General features: G+C 42.6%; 1 protein-coding gene across 3 annotated transcripts in view; it reads right to left on the reverse strand.

The window, feature by feature from the left end:
* The window catches only part of UNC13B (unc-13 homolog B), a 208002-nt gene that overhangs the window by 168163 nt on the left and 21444 nt on the right, over positions 1 to 18395 (reverse strand). For all 3 annotated transcript variants that reach the window (XM_059837153.1, XM_059837152.1, XM_059837151.1), the window contains exons 2-5: positions 14865 to 14894; positions 11523 to 11622; positions 7565 to 7682; positions 6494 to 6617 (exon numbers count right to left, since the gene is read on the reverse strand). In XM_059837153.1, coding sequence (XP_059693136.1) covers positions 6494 to 6617; positions 7565 to 7682; positions 11523 to 11622; positions 14865 to 14894 — 372 coding nt within the window. The remainder of the gene's footprint in view (positions 1 to 6493; positions 6618 to 7564; positions 7683 to 11522; positions 11623 to 14864; positions 14895 to 18395) is intronic.

Consider the following 18395-nt stretch of genomic DNA (forward strand, 5'->3'; position numbering starts at 1 on the left):
GACCTGCTTTCTTCTTGTACTTTGAGACAATGTTTGTTCTACTTGTGTCTTCTCTCAGCCACACAAATGATCATCCTAGGAAGGTAACAAGCCCAAAAACACTGCAGACAACAGAACACAAACCACTGTTAACTAGTACATGCCAGATTTAGTGGAATTTCAAGTTTCAGCAGTAGACACTTCCTTGGACTATGAACTCATGTCCACATCTTTGTAACAGAAACACCACAGAATTTTTATGGAACTAGCCTCACCCACACAAGGTGTTAAAATACTTCACAGTTGAGAAAGTTTTATGGAAGCTTAGGATCTGACTCCAAAAAACTTGCAATAAACAGAAAAAAAGACAACCCATTTCTCCTTGCTTGAAGGGACACCAAAGTAATTTATTTTAACGAAAACACACAAAGCCAGCTGCTCTTTCTGATGTACAGTACATTACTTTGTTGTTAATACCCATCAGCAAACAAGGTAAGAGAAACATGAGAGACTCTTCCACAACTACAAGAGTTGTAGAAACACATACATGTTTTTGATCTTCAGGGCTGTGGATCACAGCTGCACAGATTTATTAGATAGTCTCTGCGCAAATTAGGGCTGGCATTCAAAGCAAATCTGAACAGAACCGATCTAGAAAGAAGGCATCAGTGAAGTGAATGGCTATCAGCATCCAACCTGATGAGATTTAGGAGAACAAACTCTAACAATGACATGAAGAAATTAAAATTTACAGCAAAGCCCATGGAATTGTCTTGGAAAGACATCACTTCTCTAAGAGGTAAAGAAAAACTCATTAAATGAGGACTAAAAGTTAGAGCCCAAACAATTCAAATCTGGAGCCTGAAATGAAGACTAAAGAGACTGAGGAGGGCTGAAACAATGACTACCATTAACACTGCAGAAATTGAGGAAGTCTCAGGGTAGGCCTCAATGCCTTCCCAAAACCCATGATGTAGTGGCATGCCCAGACATCAAGGAGCAAAACTTGTCTCTTGGATTTACTGTTCCTATCTTACAGCCCAGATGCTCATTTCATAAACAGAGTTGTCAGATTTTACTGCTGGACTGCTGCTTCTATTGAAACAGCTTCTTATGCAGGTCAGAGATAAAAATCAGCTATTGTCCAGATAACAGCTGCTAAGGACATCTTCCTGATCTCAGAGAAACTCTTGTCATCAATACTAGCTACTATCAGTAAAATTATTGTACAGCAAACTTTAAACATGAAGCAACTGGCCTATGATCTTGAGTGAAGTTACCTGCCCAGAAGAAATCCCAATGAGATAGAATTTGGGGGTTTTTTTGGTGGTGGGTTTTTTTTTGGTTTTTTTGGGTTTTTTTTTTTTTTTTTTTTTTTTTTTTTTTTTTTGAGGAAGCTTCTGTTGTGTTTTGCCTCAATCAGCAGTCTTGCTGAAGTTGTTTCTCTGGAATACACAGAGTGGAAATCCCTAGCACAGAGATCACAGACTGCTTGCAAGGCCCCATCCACGGGCCAGCTCCTGCATCACTGCTCAGCTTTTGGCTACAACGGAAATTACTGCACTACCTGAACTTCTGCTTAAAAGATAAAAAGATGAACTAGTCCAGAGAGAGGCCACCTGAGGCCTCAGCCATCTCAGGACTCCACTGACACCATGCTTGGTGAACACAAGGAATAGGGCCTTATGTCAGTGAAACAAAATTGCTGAAAAACAACAGAGAGGAGACAGACAGGTGGATTCAGTATCTTTTGGTGCTTATTAATTTGAAACCAATACAGAAACACTGCAAGCTTTACTGTCCTTGCTCTCACTGCCATCCTCAGCTGGAAGCTGAACCCCATCTTCTCTGAGTTCCTGAATCTGCAGGGCCTGAATCTGCAGGGCCCATAAGCAGGCACAGACATGGCAATGGCAGGGGTGAGGGATGAGCAACTCCCACAGCATCTCAGGACTGAAGGCTCCAAGTTGAGCTGATGTGGGATTCCTGGGCACAGGAGCAGGCTTGTGGGTGGAGGTCCCAGGTGGGGCTGCTCAGGGCAAGTGCATGCCCTAACATCTGGAATGGGCACACAGCGGTGCAGTGACTTGTCAGAGCAAGAAAGGAAAAAAGAGGAGAATTTTGTGCATCCATACAGACCCTCAGGAAGCTAAATATGACAGCATTCCTGCTTAGAGGTCTCTAGCTTGGCAACAACCAGGCACTTCAGCCCTAAAGCTCTTCTTCTCCTCAGGTTTTTTGGTCCTTGCTCTGACCCTTGCACGTCACCTTGTTCATTCTGAGTTTTCCTAGGGTAGCAAGTCCTGGGCTGGGGCAAAACCTAGCTTGGCAGGAGTGAGAACAAGTGCTGAAAGCAGAAATTATACCCTCTCTCCCTTTATTTTCCTGCAAGTGTTCACCTGGCTTCCTCTCTTCCCAGCCCAAACTTCTTCCCTTTTCCAATGTATGGGAATCTTCTAAGTTCTCACTGAAATGACTTGGCTGAGCTGAGTTTTTTTTCTGTTCAGTTCCCAAGACACTAAAATAACAAAGCACATTTACCCTACCTCACGGTTAGATGCAGATCAGCATGCTCCCACCCTGGGAGTGCGGAGAACACTAAAAGCATCTTCGCTACAATTATGAACTAGAAACTGCTTGGCACAGAACCAAACTGTTATAGTTTGGGAGCCAAAAGCATTTTTGAGTACTGCATCCTGTGAGGGATTTGCACAGTCACTGCACTTCTAAAAAAGGGGGACAGAGTAAATTGCTATCAAGCAGAACAATTTTACACTTGGAAAGCAGTGTCCTGAAAAATGTGTGCCAATGCACACTCACTGCATCAAAACAATAACAGCAAGATTTTCTTCCCCTTCCAGAAAATTTTCTAAACCAACCAAGAAAGCAGTATCCCTCCACTGTCTCTCTTGTTCCAAAGAGGAAACAGATACGATCAGAGGAGAAAGTGGCTCCAGCCTGTCTCGCCTAACAATCACTTCTTGCCATGAAGAAGGCAGTTTATTGCCATTTTTAATTGACTACTAAGCACAAACCTTCTCACCCTGCAGATTAATATAATGCCTCACATTTACCATCCTCACTATTTGTTACATATTTGTATCAGAGGATTTGCAGCCATTCTGTTTCTGTGAGACTGCACATTCAAGAACATGGGGCTGGCAGAGAGCATCATTTGACAGCGTGGTCCCCAGGACTGCAGTCCATCACACAGAGATATGCAACACAGAAGGGCCCACAGAGCTGCCCTCCCCTGCAGAGCATGTGCTGATGTCACACTAACTGACCACAAGGCAACAGATGTACCTGGAACATGAAATAGCACACACGGGAGACACATGAGGGCCACCATCAGCGTTCTTTGTCCATTACAAAGAACCAAAAGAACTTTGCCATTGACAATGTTTAACTCCTGCAGGACCTTAAAAAAGCTTATTTTCTATCACCAGAAGCAGAGACTAAACTCCCACCAGCCTTTGGTAGGAAATGACTGCTTCACAACGCCAAGTCTGGTATGAAAGAAAAAATTTTAAAAATCTCTAAGTTGTCTTCATCACATACTACCACTATCAGCATCAGCACGTTTTGCACTTATTTTAGCTTTAGCAGCTCCCATCTCCAGATGACCAGCAGAAGAGATACCAGGAAGGAACAATCTTGAATGTATCAAGATTCAAGGTGGGAAGCAGAAACAGCAAACTAATCTGGGGTAAATATAGTGCAAACAACAAACCAGTTTCTAAACCTCTTTGCATACACCATCACGTTTTACATCACGGACTTCAGCTTTTCTGGTTTTCAAATTAATTTATTCTTTTTTACAAACCTTTAAAAACCTCTCAAGCTCCCCCTAAATAGAATGAAATATTTTAAATTGAATATTTATTTAAAAAAACTTATTTAAAATTCAATGTTTAAAATATTTTAAACATTGAATAACCTGGGGTACTGCATCTGTGTGCATCCAAATGAGACAGCAGCCAGAAATTATAGAAAAAGCACAGCCAAACAGGAGAACACACAGGTTTTTTAAAGCTGCTATCCCAGCAGCAGTGTTTTACCCAACCTGAAATGCAGCACAAGCTGTACATGAACCCACACATCACTCTGGTTCTCATGCATCTACAATAGCCCAGAGATCTTCACCTGGGAAACAAAACACGACACACAATGTTCTTAAGTGTCATTCCTAACCTGCTGTTAGTAAAATCTTGCCTCTAAAGCCCAGCTGTTGACTTAAGAACTTCCACAGCACACCAGCGATCCATTTACTTCCCTGTGTAGGGATAAAGCAACAGCTCCCAACTCACATGACAAAGAATCTTAACATGTAGGGCACTAAGAATTCATGTTGCTGCCATCCAGCAAAGGGAAACTGACCTGCATATCCACTGGGAGAGATGCAGAGGCATCTCCCAAGGGAAAGGAGACAGAGCCTAATCCATAGTGCAGAGTCCTTCTGTCCCAAAGGTGATGGCAGGAGACACTTAGTCATGGTGTGACGGGAAGCACCACTGGAGTAGGGAACGTGGGTAGATGCCACTTTCTAGAGGAGTTATGACACACCCTTAGTGCCTCCTGCTTTTCAACCTCCTTCTGACCTTGCCATGGCACATCAGACTGAAAATGGAGATCAAAGCAAAAACTGCAGCACTCTTCTAGGGAAGAGCAGCCTTGGAAGAGCTAATTCATGGACCCATTCTTTCCTGGACATTATGAAACCCTGGACAGGCAGACAACTTTTCACACCCTAGAACAAAAATCATTCAACATAACAGTGTGGAATCCCTGTTACTTCAGTATTTGGTATGGTAAGCAAAGAAGTAAGTAATGTGAAAACACATTATTACCTGAAATACTTTGATTTTTAAAATTCAGATGTTCTAACTTATCTACATGGAGTCTGTTTTCTTATGCTTGAAAAAATTACCTTAAAATGCAATGCAGTCCATAATATGAATGGCAAAAGAAAGCAAATTCTCTTTTGGACACTCTCAGTACAAAGGGAGACACCAGAACTTCATTTTCTTTTAAAGCAGTGACAGTTTACAAGCAAGTGTGGCAGAATTAATTCAGATGAGAAGGCAGTGGATACAAGCCTTGCCTTCAGCTCTGTGTGCTTGTTCTGTCCCTCCCAGAAGCCTCAACACTTGTACCAAACAACCAAGATTTTTGGTGAGGTAAAACAGACTTGTTCCTCTTCTTGCATAAAAAGTAACTTCACCAATAGACTTCTCACGGACAGCAGCAGTGGAACACCAGGATATTTCCCTGAGGAAGAGGGATGACTCCTGACCAGCATCAGACAGCTGTCAGGACAGCTGAGGTGTCAGGCACCTCTTCCCCTTTGCACATTGGACTGTATTTAAAGAGCAGTGCCACTGCTCCTACAGAACACAGTGCTCTCCCAGAAGTAAAACCATTCAGAGGGCTGTGCAAACTCACAACAGTGCACTCAATGCACAAAATGCAATTTGGATTGACTGTCCACCTGCAGGGCCAATCCTGCATCATCCCCTGGCACCAGGAAGCAGAGCAGGAGACCCACAGATGTCCTAACTTCTTCCCACAACAGACGGACAATCCTGACAGATGCTCACCTAGTGCCAGTGCCTGCACAAATGCTCTGCCCCTGCTTAGAGTGGGATACAAATTGCTCACACTGACTTGGGCATTGCAGCAAAAAGGATGCAAGAGGCAGAAGGAGAGGGATGAGCCTTGCAGTGACAGAACACTTTGAAACACTTCAATGCTCAGTGCATGAAAAAAAAAGACAGCACAAACCCCAAAAACATCATCTCAGCTCTTCATCTCCAGCATCAGCCAAGAGCTGGAAAGAGAAGTTACGCAAGCCTAGGATGCATTCTGGCTAAGGCCTTACTTTTGGGGTTTATTTGGTTTGGGGGTTGTTTTTGTTTGCTTAAGTAAAATAAAATTTTAAAATTACACACAACTTTACTTGAGATAAGTTTGCTCCAATTAGCTGCTTTTCCATATTTTGCATTTTTCAACCATAAGTAATTGCCAGAAAGGGAGTTCTTACAACATTAAGTTATTTATATACTCTGCTAATGATAATGTTCAGGAGCACTAAACATTAATGTTTCACTAACTGAACTGCACATGTCTAAGAGGGCTACAGGCACTCACCACAAAATAGCTCTAGCAACACACTTGACCTCCTCTACAGCCAAATCTGTCTAGATTCAAAGAAGCAAATGCTCCTGCTCAGGAAGAAAACGTGTGACTGCACAATCCTGAAACACTATTAGAAGAAAAAACTGCTGCTAATCTAATTATTCCAGCTCCCAGGGACCTTCAAATATTTCATACTTATTCAGATCTTGTCAGAAACAAGCCAAACAAAAAATTTATACCAGCCTTATGACCTCCACTGAACTATAATGACTGAACTGAGAATGAACAAAAAACACAACTTGATTATAAAACTTTCAGTTGTTCCCACTTTCTCTCCACTGTCAGCACCCTGGGTAAGTTATGGAAATGCACTCACCAAAAGGTAATTCAAATCTTGTGTCCAGCAAAATTTTATGAGGAGTTGGGTTTTTGGTTCCACAGATTTCATCATGTTTCATTACAACTTCTGCCTCCAACGTAGACCACTCCCCAGGACCCTCCTGTGAATCAAAGGCCTTAAGTGAACAAATATTCAAGTCTGAAGAACTTTATGCACCAACTCTCACACACATGCTAATACAGTCCAAAAAGAGCTTAACAGCATTATCAACCCTATTTTAACATAAAATTACATCCATCCAGTAGGCACTGGCTTTTTCTTTCAAACTGGATTTCTTCCAAATCTCAGATGCATCTACCAGAGCAAGCAGCAAAGACAAGTGCTGACTTCTCAGTGGAACTGCAAAGGTAGACCTTCAAAGGCACGACTGAGGAGCATCTGGACAGCAAGAGGAACTGAGCACCAGCCGGACCTCGTGGCCACACTGCAGAGCATCCCCACTCTTTTCCTTTTATGGAAAATATAATCTATCTCTCCCTGCTCAAATCCAATAATCTTCTAAGTAAACACCCTAAAATTTGAGTTACAAATGCTTAGCTGCAACAACTGCCAAACTCTGTAGTCAGGGCAGTTACAGACATTGGCACAACCAACTTCCTACTTTTGTCCACACATATTAGCACAAGGTTCACCTAACACTACAACCAGAAGCCCTAACAAGATACTGCATATGTGCTCTGGGCCTACCATGTCAGGTGGAAAAGACAGAGGTCTTTAGCAGTAAGTCATAGGAATCGGACTATCAGACTAAGCAGTCAGTTCTTAAGACTTCAGACACTTGTCTGTGTTCCTTAACAGATCAGGCCCTAGTTCTTGAGTCCACATGAGTGAAATGAGACCTAAGAGCCCTACGCGAGGGCTCTCAGTTGTAATCTCACTACAAAATCAAAACTAATGTGATGAGACAGCCCTCTCTGCTCACTCAGACTTCCTGACTTTGCAAGTGGAAGTTTTGTCAAGGAGCTCAGTCTGGGCTGCACCAGGCCAGATTTGTAATGCATTAATTATCAACACTGGAGCAAATACAGGTTTCTCTGTCAGCTTAACCTCATCAGATTGGTGAATGGCCTTCAGAGCAATCCACACGGTCCCAACCAGGGTGTCCCATATCAGTCCTTTGTTCCATACTTCCACAATTAGCCCCAGGTCCAGCCGACTGATCTCACTGCAAGAAAAGTAAAGGCAGCAAAGATGAGAAAAAATCAGAATACAATCTAATTTTGTTTCATGTTGTGCATTACCACCATGATTATACCAGTGAACTATTTGAACAGAGCTGTGTCAAGCTACAGAGAGCTCCTGGAAGCGTGTGGCTGAGGCAGCTTATACTCACAGGGAACACCAGTTTCTAGTAACTTACAGTTTAATACTAATTAAACAAAGAGAGCAAACTAAAACTCTGGACTATGTCATGCATGAACTGCCAGTAGGGAACTCATCTCTGCAGCTATGTACACAGGAGAAGGAAATGTACCTTGGACCAAAACCTAGAGGTGAGCTGTTCTTTGTCATCAGGCACCCCATTTCTAAGAAAGTGTCTGCCTTGGCAGTACAGCAACACAAGTGTACTCTGGCAGGTGCAAACATGCCAATACTTACCTGTGAGTGGAGGTACTCCTAGCCAAAAGTAACAGTCCCACATAAAGCACAGCTGCATCAGGAGCACTACCTATTTCTCAGGGCCGTGTGGCACCACTTCTGCTCCAGCACCACCTACTTCCACACGGCCACTGAGTGACAGGTTCTTGGAAACAATGATCTGAAAGTTTTCACAAACATCTTTCCTCTCATTAACGAAAGGATGCATCTCAAATTTGCTTCTTCTCAATGTTTTATAGCATTTATGCCTCGCTTCTGCATACCGGTTTGTAACATGCCTGCTTCAGAACAGCCTAACACACACACACACAGCAGACACTGGTAAAAACAATAAAGTAGAGAAGAACCCTGAGCTGTCTGTTGACATCACAGCTGTCCCACATTTATCATGAAGAAAGGCTATAACCCATAATTTTTAGAGCTCAGGGCTTCCCTTTATTACAACTGTTAATCCCCAAAAGTAGACATCTTGGACAGTGAGTGCTGCTGCCTTCTGACCAAATATATTTATGTTACAGCTATCAAGGAAATTTAAAAGCATGATACTGTCTTATTTCTATAGACTGCCTTCATAGCCCAAATAAGAAAGAGCTGCTGCAAATCCAAGCACCCACTTGAACTTTGTCTCCTTCTCACAACTGAAACAGAACATAATATCTACAAGATTCAAAAGAAACCCTATAGTTACAGTAAAGCATATAAATGTCTATTTTAAATCCAAGTGCTTCTGTTCTTGTTTGAGACACAGGAATTGAGGTTAGGAGTGTCCAGTTCTTAAGTGGCTCAGTCTGCAACAGTTCAAAATCAAGCTGTTACACAGCCTTCTATGAGTCCACTGCTAGCATCTTGTAATCGAGTCTCCAGCATCCTCTGTTCTGATAGGGTTACTCAGTATGGCCAGCAGCTGTACCAGCACTGCTCTGCCTTCACCATGCTTGATATTCATCAAATTGCAGACTGATGATGACTGGCTGACTGCTGGCTGGAACAGTGTGAGTGCAGAAAGGGAAGAGAAGGAAGTAATATTCTATTTTCAGTCACAGTGTAAAACCACGTACTTTGCTTCAACATATACTGCCAGAGCAGGACTCTGGTCATGATACACACAAAGGGCTCCTCTAGAGATCTCCAAAGGATAGATCACCACATAAGAATAATAAATAAAAATAATTTCTGTACAGTGGCTTTGATTGCCTTTGTGTCTCCCTTTCTCCACCTTCTGGTTAGATGCAGAACAGCTCTAAGAACAATAGAGCTGAGACTGAAATTTGGTGTCTATCCTTTCCACACACCCAGAGGATTTAAATAAAAGCATTTCTCACAACTTCAACACCAATTTAATCACCATGTTCTAAACATCAGTGGGCACTTTCACTTGAGGTGTCTCCTGCAAATATGCAGCAAATACATAGTTGTTTTAAAGCTTCTTCAAAATTCGAAGATGTCCCCAGGGAATACATTGAAGTGCTGAAGTGGTCTGGTACATAGCCAAATCTCAAACAACCCCAGTGCCCCAAATTCTGCAGTGCTTTGTCTCACAAGGAGTTTAGCAGCAAAACCAACAAACACAGACAGGAAGCATTTTTTTTTGCTTATGGTCTGTTCTTCTACTATGCCTCATGAAAAAGGTAAACACAGCACAGACAGTAAAAGCAGCCTTCCCTTGGGGAAAAACTGCTGTGCTCAAAATCCTTTTCCAACTCCAGAAGAAAAAGAGCAAACTAGAGAACAGCAGTATTGGAATACCAGCACTGTTTCCCCTAGGACAATTTAATGCACACGGGATCATGCAAAACACATTCGTTCCCACATGCAGTATTTTAGTTATAAGGAGACACCAGAACTACTGTAGAGTTGCCTGGCTAAAGCAGGGACAATAATGGCAAGGTAGTTCAACTAATATTCTGCTTCCATATTCCCTAGCAACTAATTAGGGAGCGTCTCAGTGACTTTACAGCATGCTAGCTCAGCTCTCAGCTGATACCAGAGTGCAGCTCTAGGAGCTGCTTGAGGGGAAGGAGGAGAAGCAACCACGGGAGCCTTCATCCAATGCATTCAAATACTTTCTTAAATCATCACTGAGAAGTCTCCTTTGTAGCTGGCTGGGTTTAAAGCTAGCTCCTGCCCACAGGATGAGCACAAATCACAGGCAGAAATAGTTAGTAGTTTGAGTATGGGCATGTGACTTGAATGATAGGTTCAGCTCCTTGTCCCAGCCTTACCCAGTCCTGAAATGTTTTACATCAGTGACAGCCACGGCCTCTGTCTGACCAGGAGCTGCAGAGCTGAGCAGACGCAAGTGTTCAGGAGCGTGTGCATTTCACCAGATGCCAAAGGACAGGCTCCAGACTCTCCATGCAGGAGCACACACCTCTTGTGCTGCTCCAAAAGTGGAGTACTACCAAACAAGGGAGATGGGAGAGCAGCTATGATGAAAATACTGTACTGACCCAGATGACCTCCTTAACCTGAGGCAACAACCTCCCACTTTCAGCTGTGGAGAAACAAACTGCTGTGGGATTAGGAAACATATTCACAAAATTCCATGGAGGGTCTCTCACTGCAGATACTGTGTAAACACCTGAAACCCATTGAGAAAGAGCAGCACTAGCTTTGACCCCACAAGATGAATACAACATCATTCCCTCCCCCACCCCCCACCATTAGTAAATTTAGTTCAATTTGCCTTACAGAAGCAGATGCAGTATAATCAATAAATCATTCATCCACCCGAAAAAAACTCCACCATTCTAAAAGACACTGAAAAATCCTTGGCTATATGTCAGGTCTGTGAGAACCAAAGCAAATCAGAAGTGCCAACTGCACCAGAAGACCCAGGAAAGCTGGAATGAACTGGTTCTGCTGCTCACAGAGCAGCTCCCAACTGAGGTAACCAAGATCACCTTGCAGAGGCCCTGAGTGCACTAACAACAGCCTTTAATTGCCCTGACCAGCCTCTCCAGCCCTCTTCCCACACCCAGGAGCTCCATTTAAGCTCAGCTATGGGCCTTTAGTCCTTGGCTAAGCTATGTTGTAGGTGTCTCTGTGCGTCTGGCTTACAGGCACAGCTGTGCACATACTGGCCAAGGACAGCATCAATCCAGACCCAACTGACACAGTAACTTCCCAGTTCAACCTCAAACTCGGCCTCTCACTACAGACATGACTAGCAATTGCCAGTCCATGGCAACAGCCAAGACAATCTCCCAACACACATCCTCCACCACAGGCCAATGCGTACAATACGAAAGAAAATGATTTAGGTTGTCACAAGGATTGTGCATTCTACCTACCCAAACATTTTGGTTCCTACACACACTAGCAGCTCTGTATAAACACCAGGGCTGCAGAAGGACTCAACCATGAGCACCTCCATAGCACCATGCTGTGCATGCACCATACTTACAACATAAAATCCTGTTCCCAGCAGGGCTGGTCACCTCGCACGGCCACTGTTGTGCTCTTCACATTTTGCACTTTCAAGGTCACATATGTATTGAATTTATCTGGGGAAGGAGACACAAAATGTTACCTCCATCATCATATTCTTTCATCACATCACCTGCAACACTGCAACGTTTTCAGTTCATACAGTGCATCCAGAGAGGCCTCAGATGAAAAGCCCATATGGGAAGATATCACCGGGTTTGAAAAGCCAAATGTTCAAGATGTTTTGCACATGCATCAAATTTTCAATCACAGCTATTTCAGAAATCGAAGTACAAATGAACCAAAAACCCCAAGTGTTCACTTGCAATAAGACAGGGACAAAGAGTGTAAAATCCTAAAAATCACAGACACTTAGTATGATGCTGCTCCTGAAATGCAGCCAAGAAGAGACGGTCCAAAGGCACAGGACCCATCACAAATACCAAACTGTGAAAAACAAACTTGCAAAACATACAACCCAAGAGATTGGGTTGGTCATATCGTCTCTTCCCTCCTGACTCAACTGCTCTCCTAGTCTCAATTCAGTTTTCCACCCATGAGTCTACAAAGAATTTTACAGACTAGTCTGGGGCAGAAGAAAAATACAGATTTATTGGTAAGTGTGCTGAAACAGACCTGACCTAGGAAAACTACATCACATTCATATCTAGACAAGACAGCCTCTGTTTAGATGTTTTGCTTTTAATTTTAAATCTGAAGAAAAATCCTGGAAGAACTTTTTCTCTTAATTTCTGCTATCTCTTTGCTAATAAAACCAAAAGCAGCAAAGCACAGACACATTCAAAGTTTGAATATCGGCATGCAAGAAGGAATAAACTCCCTTTTAAGGGGAGTTATCACCTTAGGCCTATCAGTTTCAAACAGCCTGCAACAAGACATGCTAAATACCCAGAAAGCAGTGTACATATTTTAATACTTCAGTGTTCTGCTACGTCTATTCACTGTGTTCGATCTCAAGTCAATTTTGTCAATACTGTCAAAATTTCACATAGAAAACAAAGATTTTACAGCCAGGGCTTTACAAAGGGGAAATCATAGCTGACAAATCTGATGACCTTCTTGGGCTATGGCACTTTGGATGGGGCAGAGTAACTGCCATTGTCTGCCTGGACTTGTGCAAAGCACAACATCCTTATCTTTAAATCAGAGTGCCATGGATTTGATGGATGGAGCACTCTGTGGATAAAGAACTGGCTGGCTGGCCACACCCAAAGACTTGTGTTCAGCAATTCATTGTCCACCTGGTTACCATTGACAAGTGGTGTCCCTCAGGGGTCAGAACTGGGGCTGATAGTGTTCATCATCTTTGTCAGTGACAGAACAGTGGGATCAGGGACAGCCTCAGCAAGTTCACTGATGACACCAAGCTGTGTGGTGCAGTCACGCTCTGGAGGGAAGGTCTGCCATTCAGAGGGACCTGGACAGTCAGGAGAGGTGGGACTGTGCAAACCTCATGAAGTTGGCTGATGAGTAACTCAGCACAAACAGTGTGTGCTTGCATCCCAGAAAGCCAAATGTATCCTTGGATGCAACCAAAGGAGTGGGAGCAGCAAGTTGAGGAAAACAATTCATCCCCTCTACTCTTGTGACATCCCCCCTGGATTACTGCATACAGTTCTGGCATCCCCATCATAAGAAGGACATGCAAGTGTTGGAGCAAGTGCAGAGGAGAATACAAAGTTGGTAAGAAGAGTGGAGCACCTCCCCTATGAAGACAGGCTCAGGAAGTTAGGGTTGTTCAGACTGGCACAGAGAAGACTGTGTAGAGATCTCACAGCAATCTTCCAATACCTGAAGGGGCCTACAGGGAATCCAGAAAGTGACTCTTCATCAGGGACCATAGTGTTAAGACAAGGAATAGTAGGTACAAATTGAAAGAGGGGAAATTTAGTCAGATATTAGCAAGAAATTTTTTACTGTGAAGGTGTTGAGACACTGGCTCAGGTTGACCAAGGAAGTTGTGGATGCCCAGTTCTGGTAGTGTTTGAGGCCAGGTAGGATAAGGTACTGGTCTAGTGGAAGGTGTCCCTGCCTGTGACAAAGAACTAGATGATTCTTTAGGTCCCTTCCAAATCCTTAACATTCTATGACTGTATGGCTGTGTAATTTTAATGCATCATTGCTGTGGGTTACCATAGCACACCTCAGCATTTAGCTTCCAATATCCTAACATGAAGGGAAGAAACAGAAATTATATGATCCAGAAGCTCAGGAAGGAGTCAGAGTCACTGAACTGTGATTCCTACATATCCAGTTATTCATTACTACATTACTTCTCCTTGTCTATTTTACTCCTGCATCCTCCCAGGACACTGAGCTTGTCAGTGAAACCACACACCTTGGCTCAGTTAAACCTAGTCTAGAGGACAAATCTTTTGCATTTGTGAGCAGGTCTCTTGACTGGGGAAAAGATAAAGTATATACTGTCTCCCTTCCAGTCTGGGCACTCAGTTTTCCTTCCCTGGAAATTAAAGGTTGGTGCACAGACAGATCTTGATCTGCCGTGGAATATGGATGAGTCCTGTAAAGTTTTCTGCCATAATCTGAGGATGTCTATATCCAAAGAATTAAGATAAACAAATAAGTTATGAATACAGGTGGGCAACTGTTTCAGATCTAAACACCTGAACAGGTGTTATGCCAGAAGTTTTTATTCATAGGAATTTTATAAAAGTGCTTATTCTTCTGTAAACTGTATATCAAATTTCAATTGATAAATCTATTTACTTGCTAAGGGATTCCTTGCTAGCTTCTAAGCCACAGTGAAAAGAAGTTGCCCAGCCTGTAAATTCTGGGTGTGACTAGCTGTTGTGGACACAAAACCTAGCGGATGGGATTTTAATTCCAAGCACAGCCATTACTGACTGCCACATTCAGATTCATTTCTGCAGTTCCATTCAGCAAACTCAGTCAGGATTGAGAAGGCACTAAACCCACAGATGCACACACCAGTTCTGCTGAGTGGACATTTTCAGACCCTGTTCTGAACAGGGAAAGAGGCAGGATGAGACTAAAGGGCCAGGTGGGTGGGGAAGGGTGACAGTTAAGGAGCACATTTCCTCATTCATCATCTGTTCAGGCCATGTTGAGCAGACAGAGGTTTCTTACCACTGTGACAACAGGTCACAGCCTCAAGTTTTCTACTGACTCAAACTGCCTGGATTCTCAAGGCAGATTAGGTCACTCCTAAGGAGAACAAGAAGGAGATGAGATGAGGTGGAGAAAAACTGGAGAAAGCAGCATGAACAGCAGGGAGAGAGCCAGGGTTGCTGCAAAGAAGCAGAAGAGCATGACTTACCTGGTGGTCCATGGAGTTTAGCTTTTTTGACTGTAAAGAGAAAAAAGGGAAAGAACAAAATAAGAGATTGTCAGTGATTTTTTCCTGCTACAGTTTCCTTTGAGTTAAAGCATCACAGTGCATCATAACTAGACAACATCCCCTGCACAGTCCTGGTAGCTGGAAATTCACACTCAGTTAAACAGATCTGGAGACAAAAACTCTGTTGTACCCCACGGGAGCTCTCTAAAGTGATGCATTTAAAAAAAGAATTGCAGGCTTAATGTTTGGAAAGCAATATGATATGTCTAATGCAAAGCAATCTCAACATCACCCCTCTGCAACCAGAAGTTACTGCTGCTTAGCAAGATGTCATTTCATACCACCTCCCTTACAAAGTTACTTACAAACACTCTAGATGAACAATTCTTTATAAACAAAGAAATTCTCCAAACACTGTATAGCAGAACACAAATTGAAAATAATCAAGCCTGAATAGCAGCTCTGTAAGTAGCTCTATGCTGTGACATTGTCAATTAAATTAAATAAGCCAAACAAACAGCAGTGTAAACTCAAATGTCATTTTTACAAGCTCTACTCTGTTAATTTAATTCCAGGACAGTATTTATATATAAAAATAGAATTGTTAAAACATAAAACAGTATTGGCTCTTATCTCACCAGATGGAGAAGGTCCATGTCTACCTAGGGGAGATTTTGTTTACATTTACCTTTTGCAAGCTCATATCCTCTCTGCTAAGTGTAAGCGCTAAGAGAAGACATTTCTAGGCTCCAGCTAGCTGTCCCAGTGGAAAACTAACCCTAAGAAGAAGACATACTTAAAAAGCTAGGAAGCAAGATATACCACAGAACAAAAGTATTTAAAAGCTGATGACGTAAAATGTCCTCCAGAAAACAGAGCTGACAATACTTATTAGAGGCTCAACAGTGTCCAATTTTCAATATGAAAGTTCTAGAAAGAAACACAATTTTTTTTTAATGCCCTGATACCATTACACTCAGAGCTGCAGCAGTGCGACAACAGTCTATTTAGATTGATATTTGAGAAATTCTCCTTTGCGAGCATTTACAGTCTAGGCAGTTGCACGCCCACATGAAGGAAAATGCTGCACCTGGTACATTAGGAATTGTTACTGTTAAAAGGGCTGGAGCTTTCACCTAGACTGACAAGGCCCACAAGCCTTTAGGTCCAAAAAAAATTGGTTCATTTTCTCCCAAATTCAGGGCCTGAAGCACTCCTGATGCTGAACGTAATGGTACAAGCAAAACATACAATAGTGTGGGTCAGTGTTCTTGACTGAAGATACTAATGCCTTTAAATATCCAAATCAGTCTGTTTAAACACTGAAAATATGTGGGACAATCTACTCACTTTCTAGGTTCCTTTGCATACTACAGAAAAGCAGACATTTCATGAAATACTGCCCTGGAGTGGGCAGGCACCAGCTAATCTCTGAACCTCCCTGCTTTCCTCCTCTGGAAGATTCAAAAGACAAAGAAACAAGAGCATGTGCCTGGGGTAAAAAAGGCAAAAGCAGGCAGTGGACACATAGGAAGCTTCCACTGGCCTCTCCCTGTTTTTGACAAGCTCCACTACTATTAGCAGGGAAGCAGAGGCAATCCCAGTGTAGAAATTTGGTATTACCTGCTAAAAAAGCAGCTGGAGAGGGCCACTGGCTCCTAAACAGAGAGAAGAGACACAGCCTCTGCAGCACCAATATGCAAACTAAGAGACAGATGCTATTTGTACATTGTGGTCACAGGCCCTAAATATTCAGAGGTTCCTTTGATGAAAGGCAGCAAACCCTGCACTGCCTCAGCAGCTGAGAGGGGTGCCTGTTTAGAGCTTCAGCAAGAGCTATCCCACGGATATCCCAGGGAAGCAGCCAGACTAAACAAAGATCACAAGACCCACATGTCAAAAACTGAATCCTTAGCAACTCCCAGGAATGAGCACCATCCCTCTAGACAAAGAGCATGTAATAAATTATACCTTTAGCTGTAGAAATAGAACTTATAACTAAGAGCTGAATCACAAACCTGGGAGTCTCATCAGTAATTCTTTTGCTCTATCTGCAAGCCTGCACAGCATGTCCACAAAGTTCCCATGAAAAATTACTTGGGTGTGCTTTTATTTTGTTAGCACCACGGGAAAGCACTTCCTAGGGGTGCGCAGAAAGCATTCCAAAAGTGCAGCTCCCAGAACATCGCCCAGGACTGGCTGTGAGACTGCAGGATTCCCCATATAAGAGCTTGAATTTCTGGGAATTTGGAGCTGGAATGGGTTGTTAGTCACTGCTAAGGCCCAGCCTGTTTGCCAGCCCAGGGAGCTTGCAGGTCAGATGCACTGCACTGAACACCATGCCACAAAGAACCACAGCTTTCCAAAGGAACACTACTAAGAAAACTTTTGTACCCACACCTGCTCCTTCTCTCTGGTTAGAGCTCCTCTATGCCACGCTCTCAGGAAGGACTGGAAGTTGAGTTCTGAAGCTCTACATTAGTTACTGATGCATTAGTTACTCAGTGTTACAGCAAAGGCTGAAAAGTCATTGCTACATGATGCAGCATGAAAGTACTCTGAAATCAAGCCATGTGTAACAGTACATTTTTATATTAAAAAATCTCATTTCTATAATATAAAACTTGCACCACAAAAATGAAATTATTCTCTAGAGCAACCAGCAACACCAAGTTTTACAGGTATAATTGCTCCTGCATTGCCATAAAGCAAAAACCTAAACACAAAGTAAGTTAATGGTCTAGATCAGGTATTTCCTGACTCACTCCCAGTAATCCCATAGTAATCCTGCCCTCTAGGGAAAGAACATTTTTAAACTAGCTGGAGATGTCAAATTCTGTTCAGTTTCAAATGGCTTCTCTTAGCAAACTGGGCAGCACACGAAGTGCATCCATTCAGACACAAACATCGAAGTGTGCCGATCCTACGCCACTGCACAGGATGAGCAGGACACCAGGGAGGGAATAAAAATGAGAGAAAATTAGAAAGGAAGGCAAGACCTAGTGTTTTGCACTCCCGTGTGCAAGCACTTAATGAAAGAGATGCACAGAAATGCACCTGCTCTTCCTGCACACAAAGATTCATTTAATCTACAAAAAATACTTTAGCATATCAGAGATACATTTATTCCATGGAGTTATTAGAAAGCAGACAAAACTTGAAGTAAACATCAAATTCATCAGGAGATTTTTTTTCCTCTCTCTAAGAATCTCTCACCATTCTGGTGCTACGTAATACACATAAAATAGAAATTAACTTTAAGTCTTGCCTACAACTTACTAAAAAAAACACCATTAAAAAAAAACAACAAAAAAACCACCAAACTAGACTAAACTAATTTTTTTTTTTTTTTTAAGAAGCTATAGCAAGATTCCGGATGCTCTACAGCTATCACTTACAAAGGACTGGAGGGTCAGACAAACTCCTTAAGACTAGAAAAGGAAAACACAAGCCAAAAATTTTAAAAAAACCATCCAGAATCACTGTGGGAGGACAAAAAAACAATAGCAG

The sequence above is a fragment of the Haemorhous mexicanus genome, chromosome Z (genome assembly GCF_027477595.1).
Source record: "Haemorhous mexicanus isolate bHaeMex1 chromosome Z, bHaeMex1.pri, whole genome shotgun sequence".
Taxonomy (NCBI): Eukaryota; Metazoa; Chordata; class Aves; order Passeriformes; family Fringillidae; genus Haemorhous; species Haemorhous mexicanus.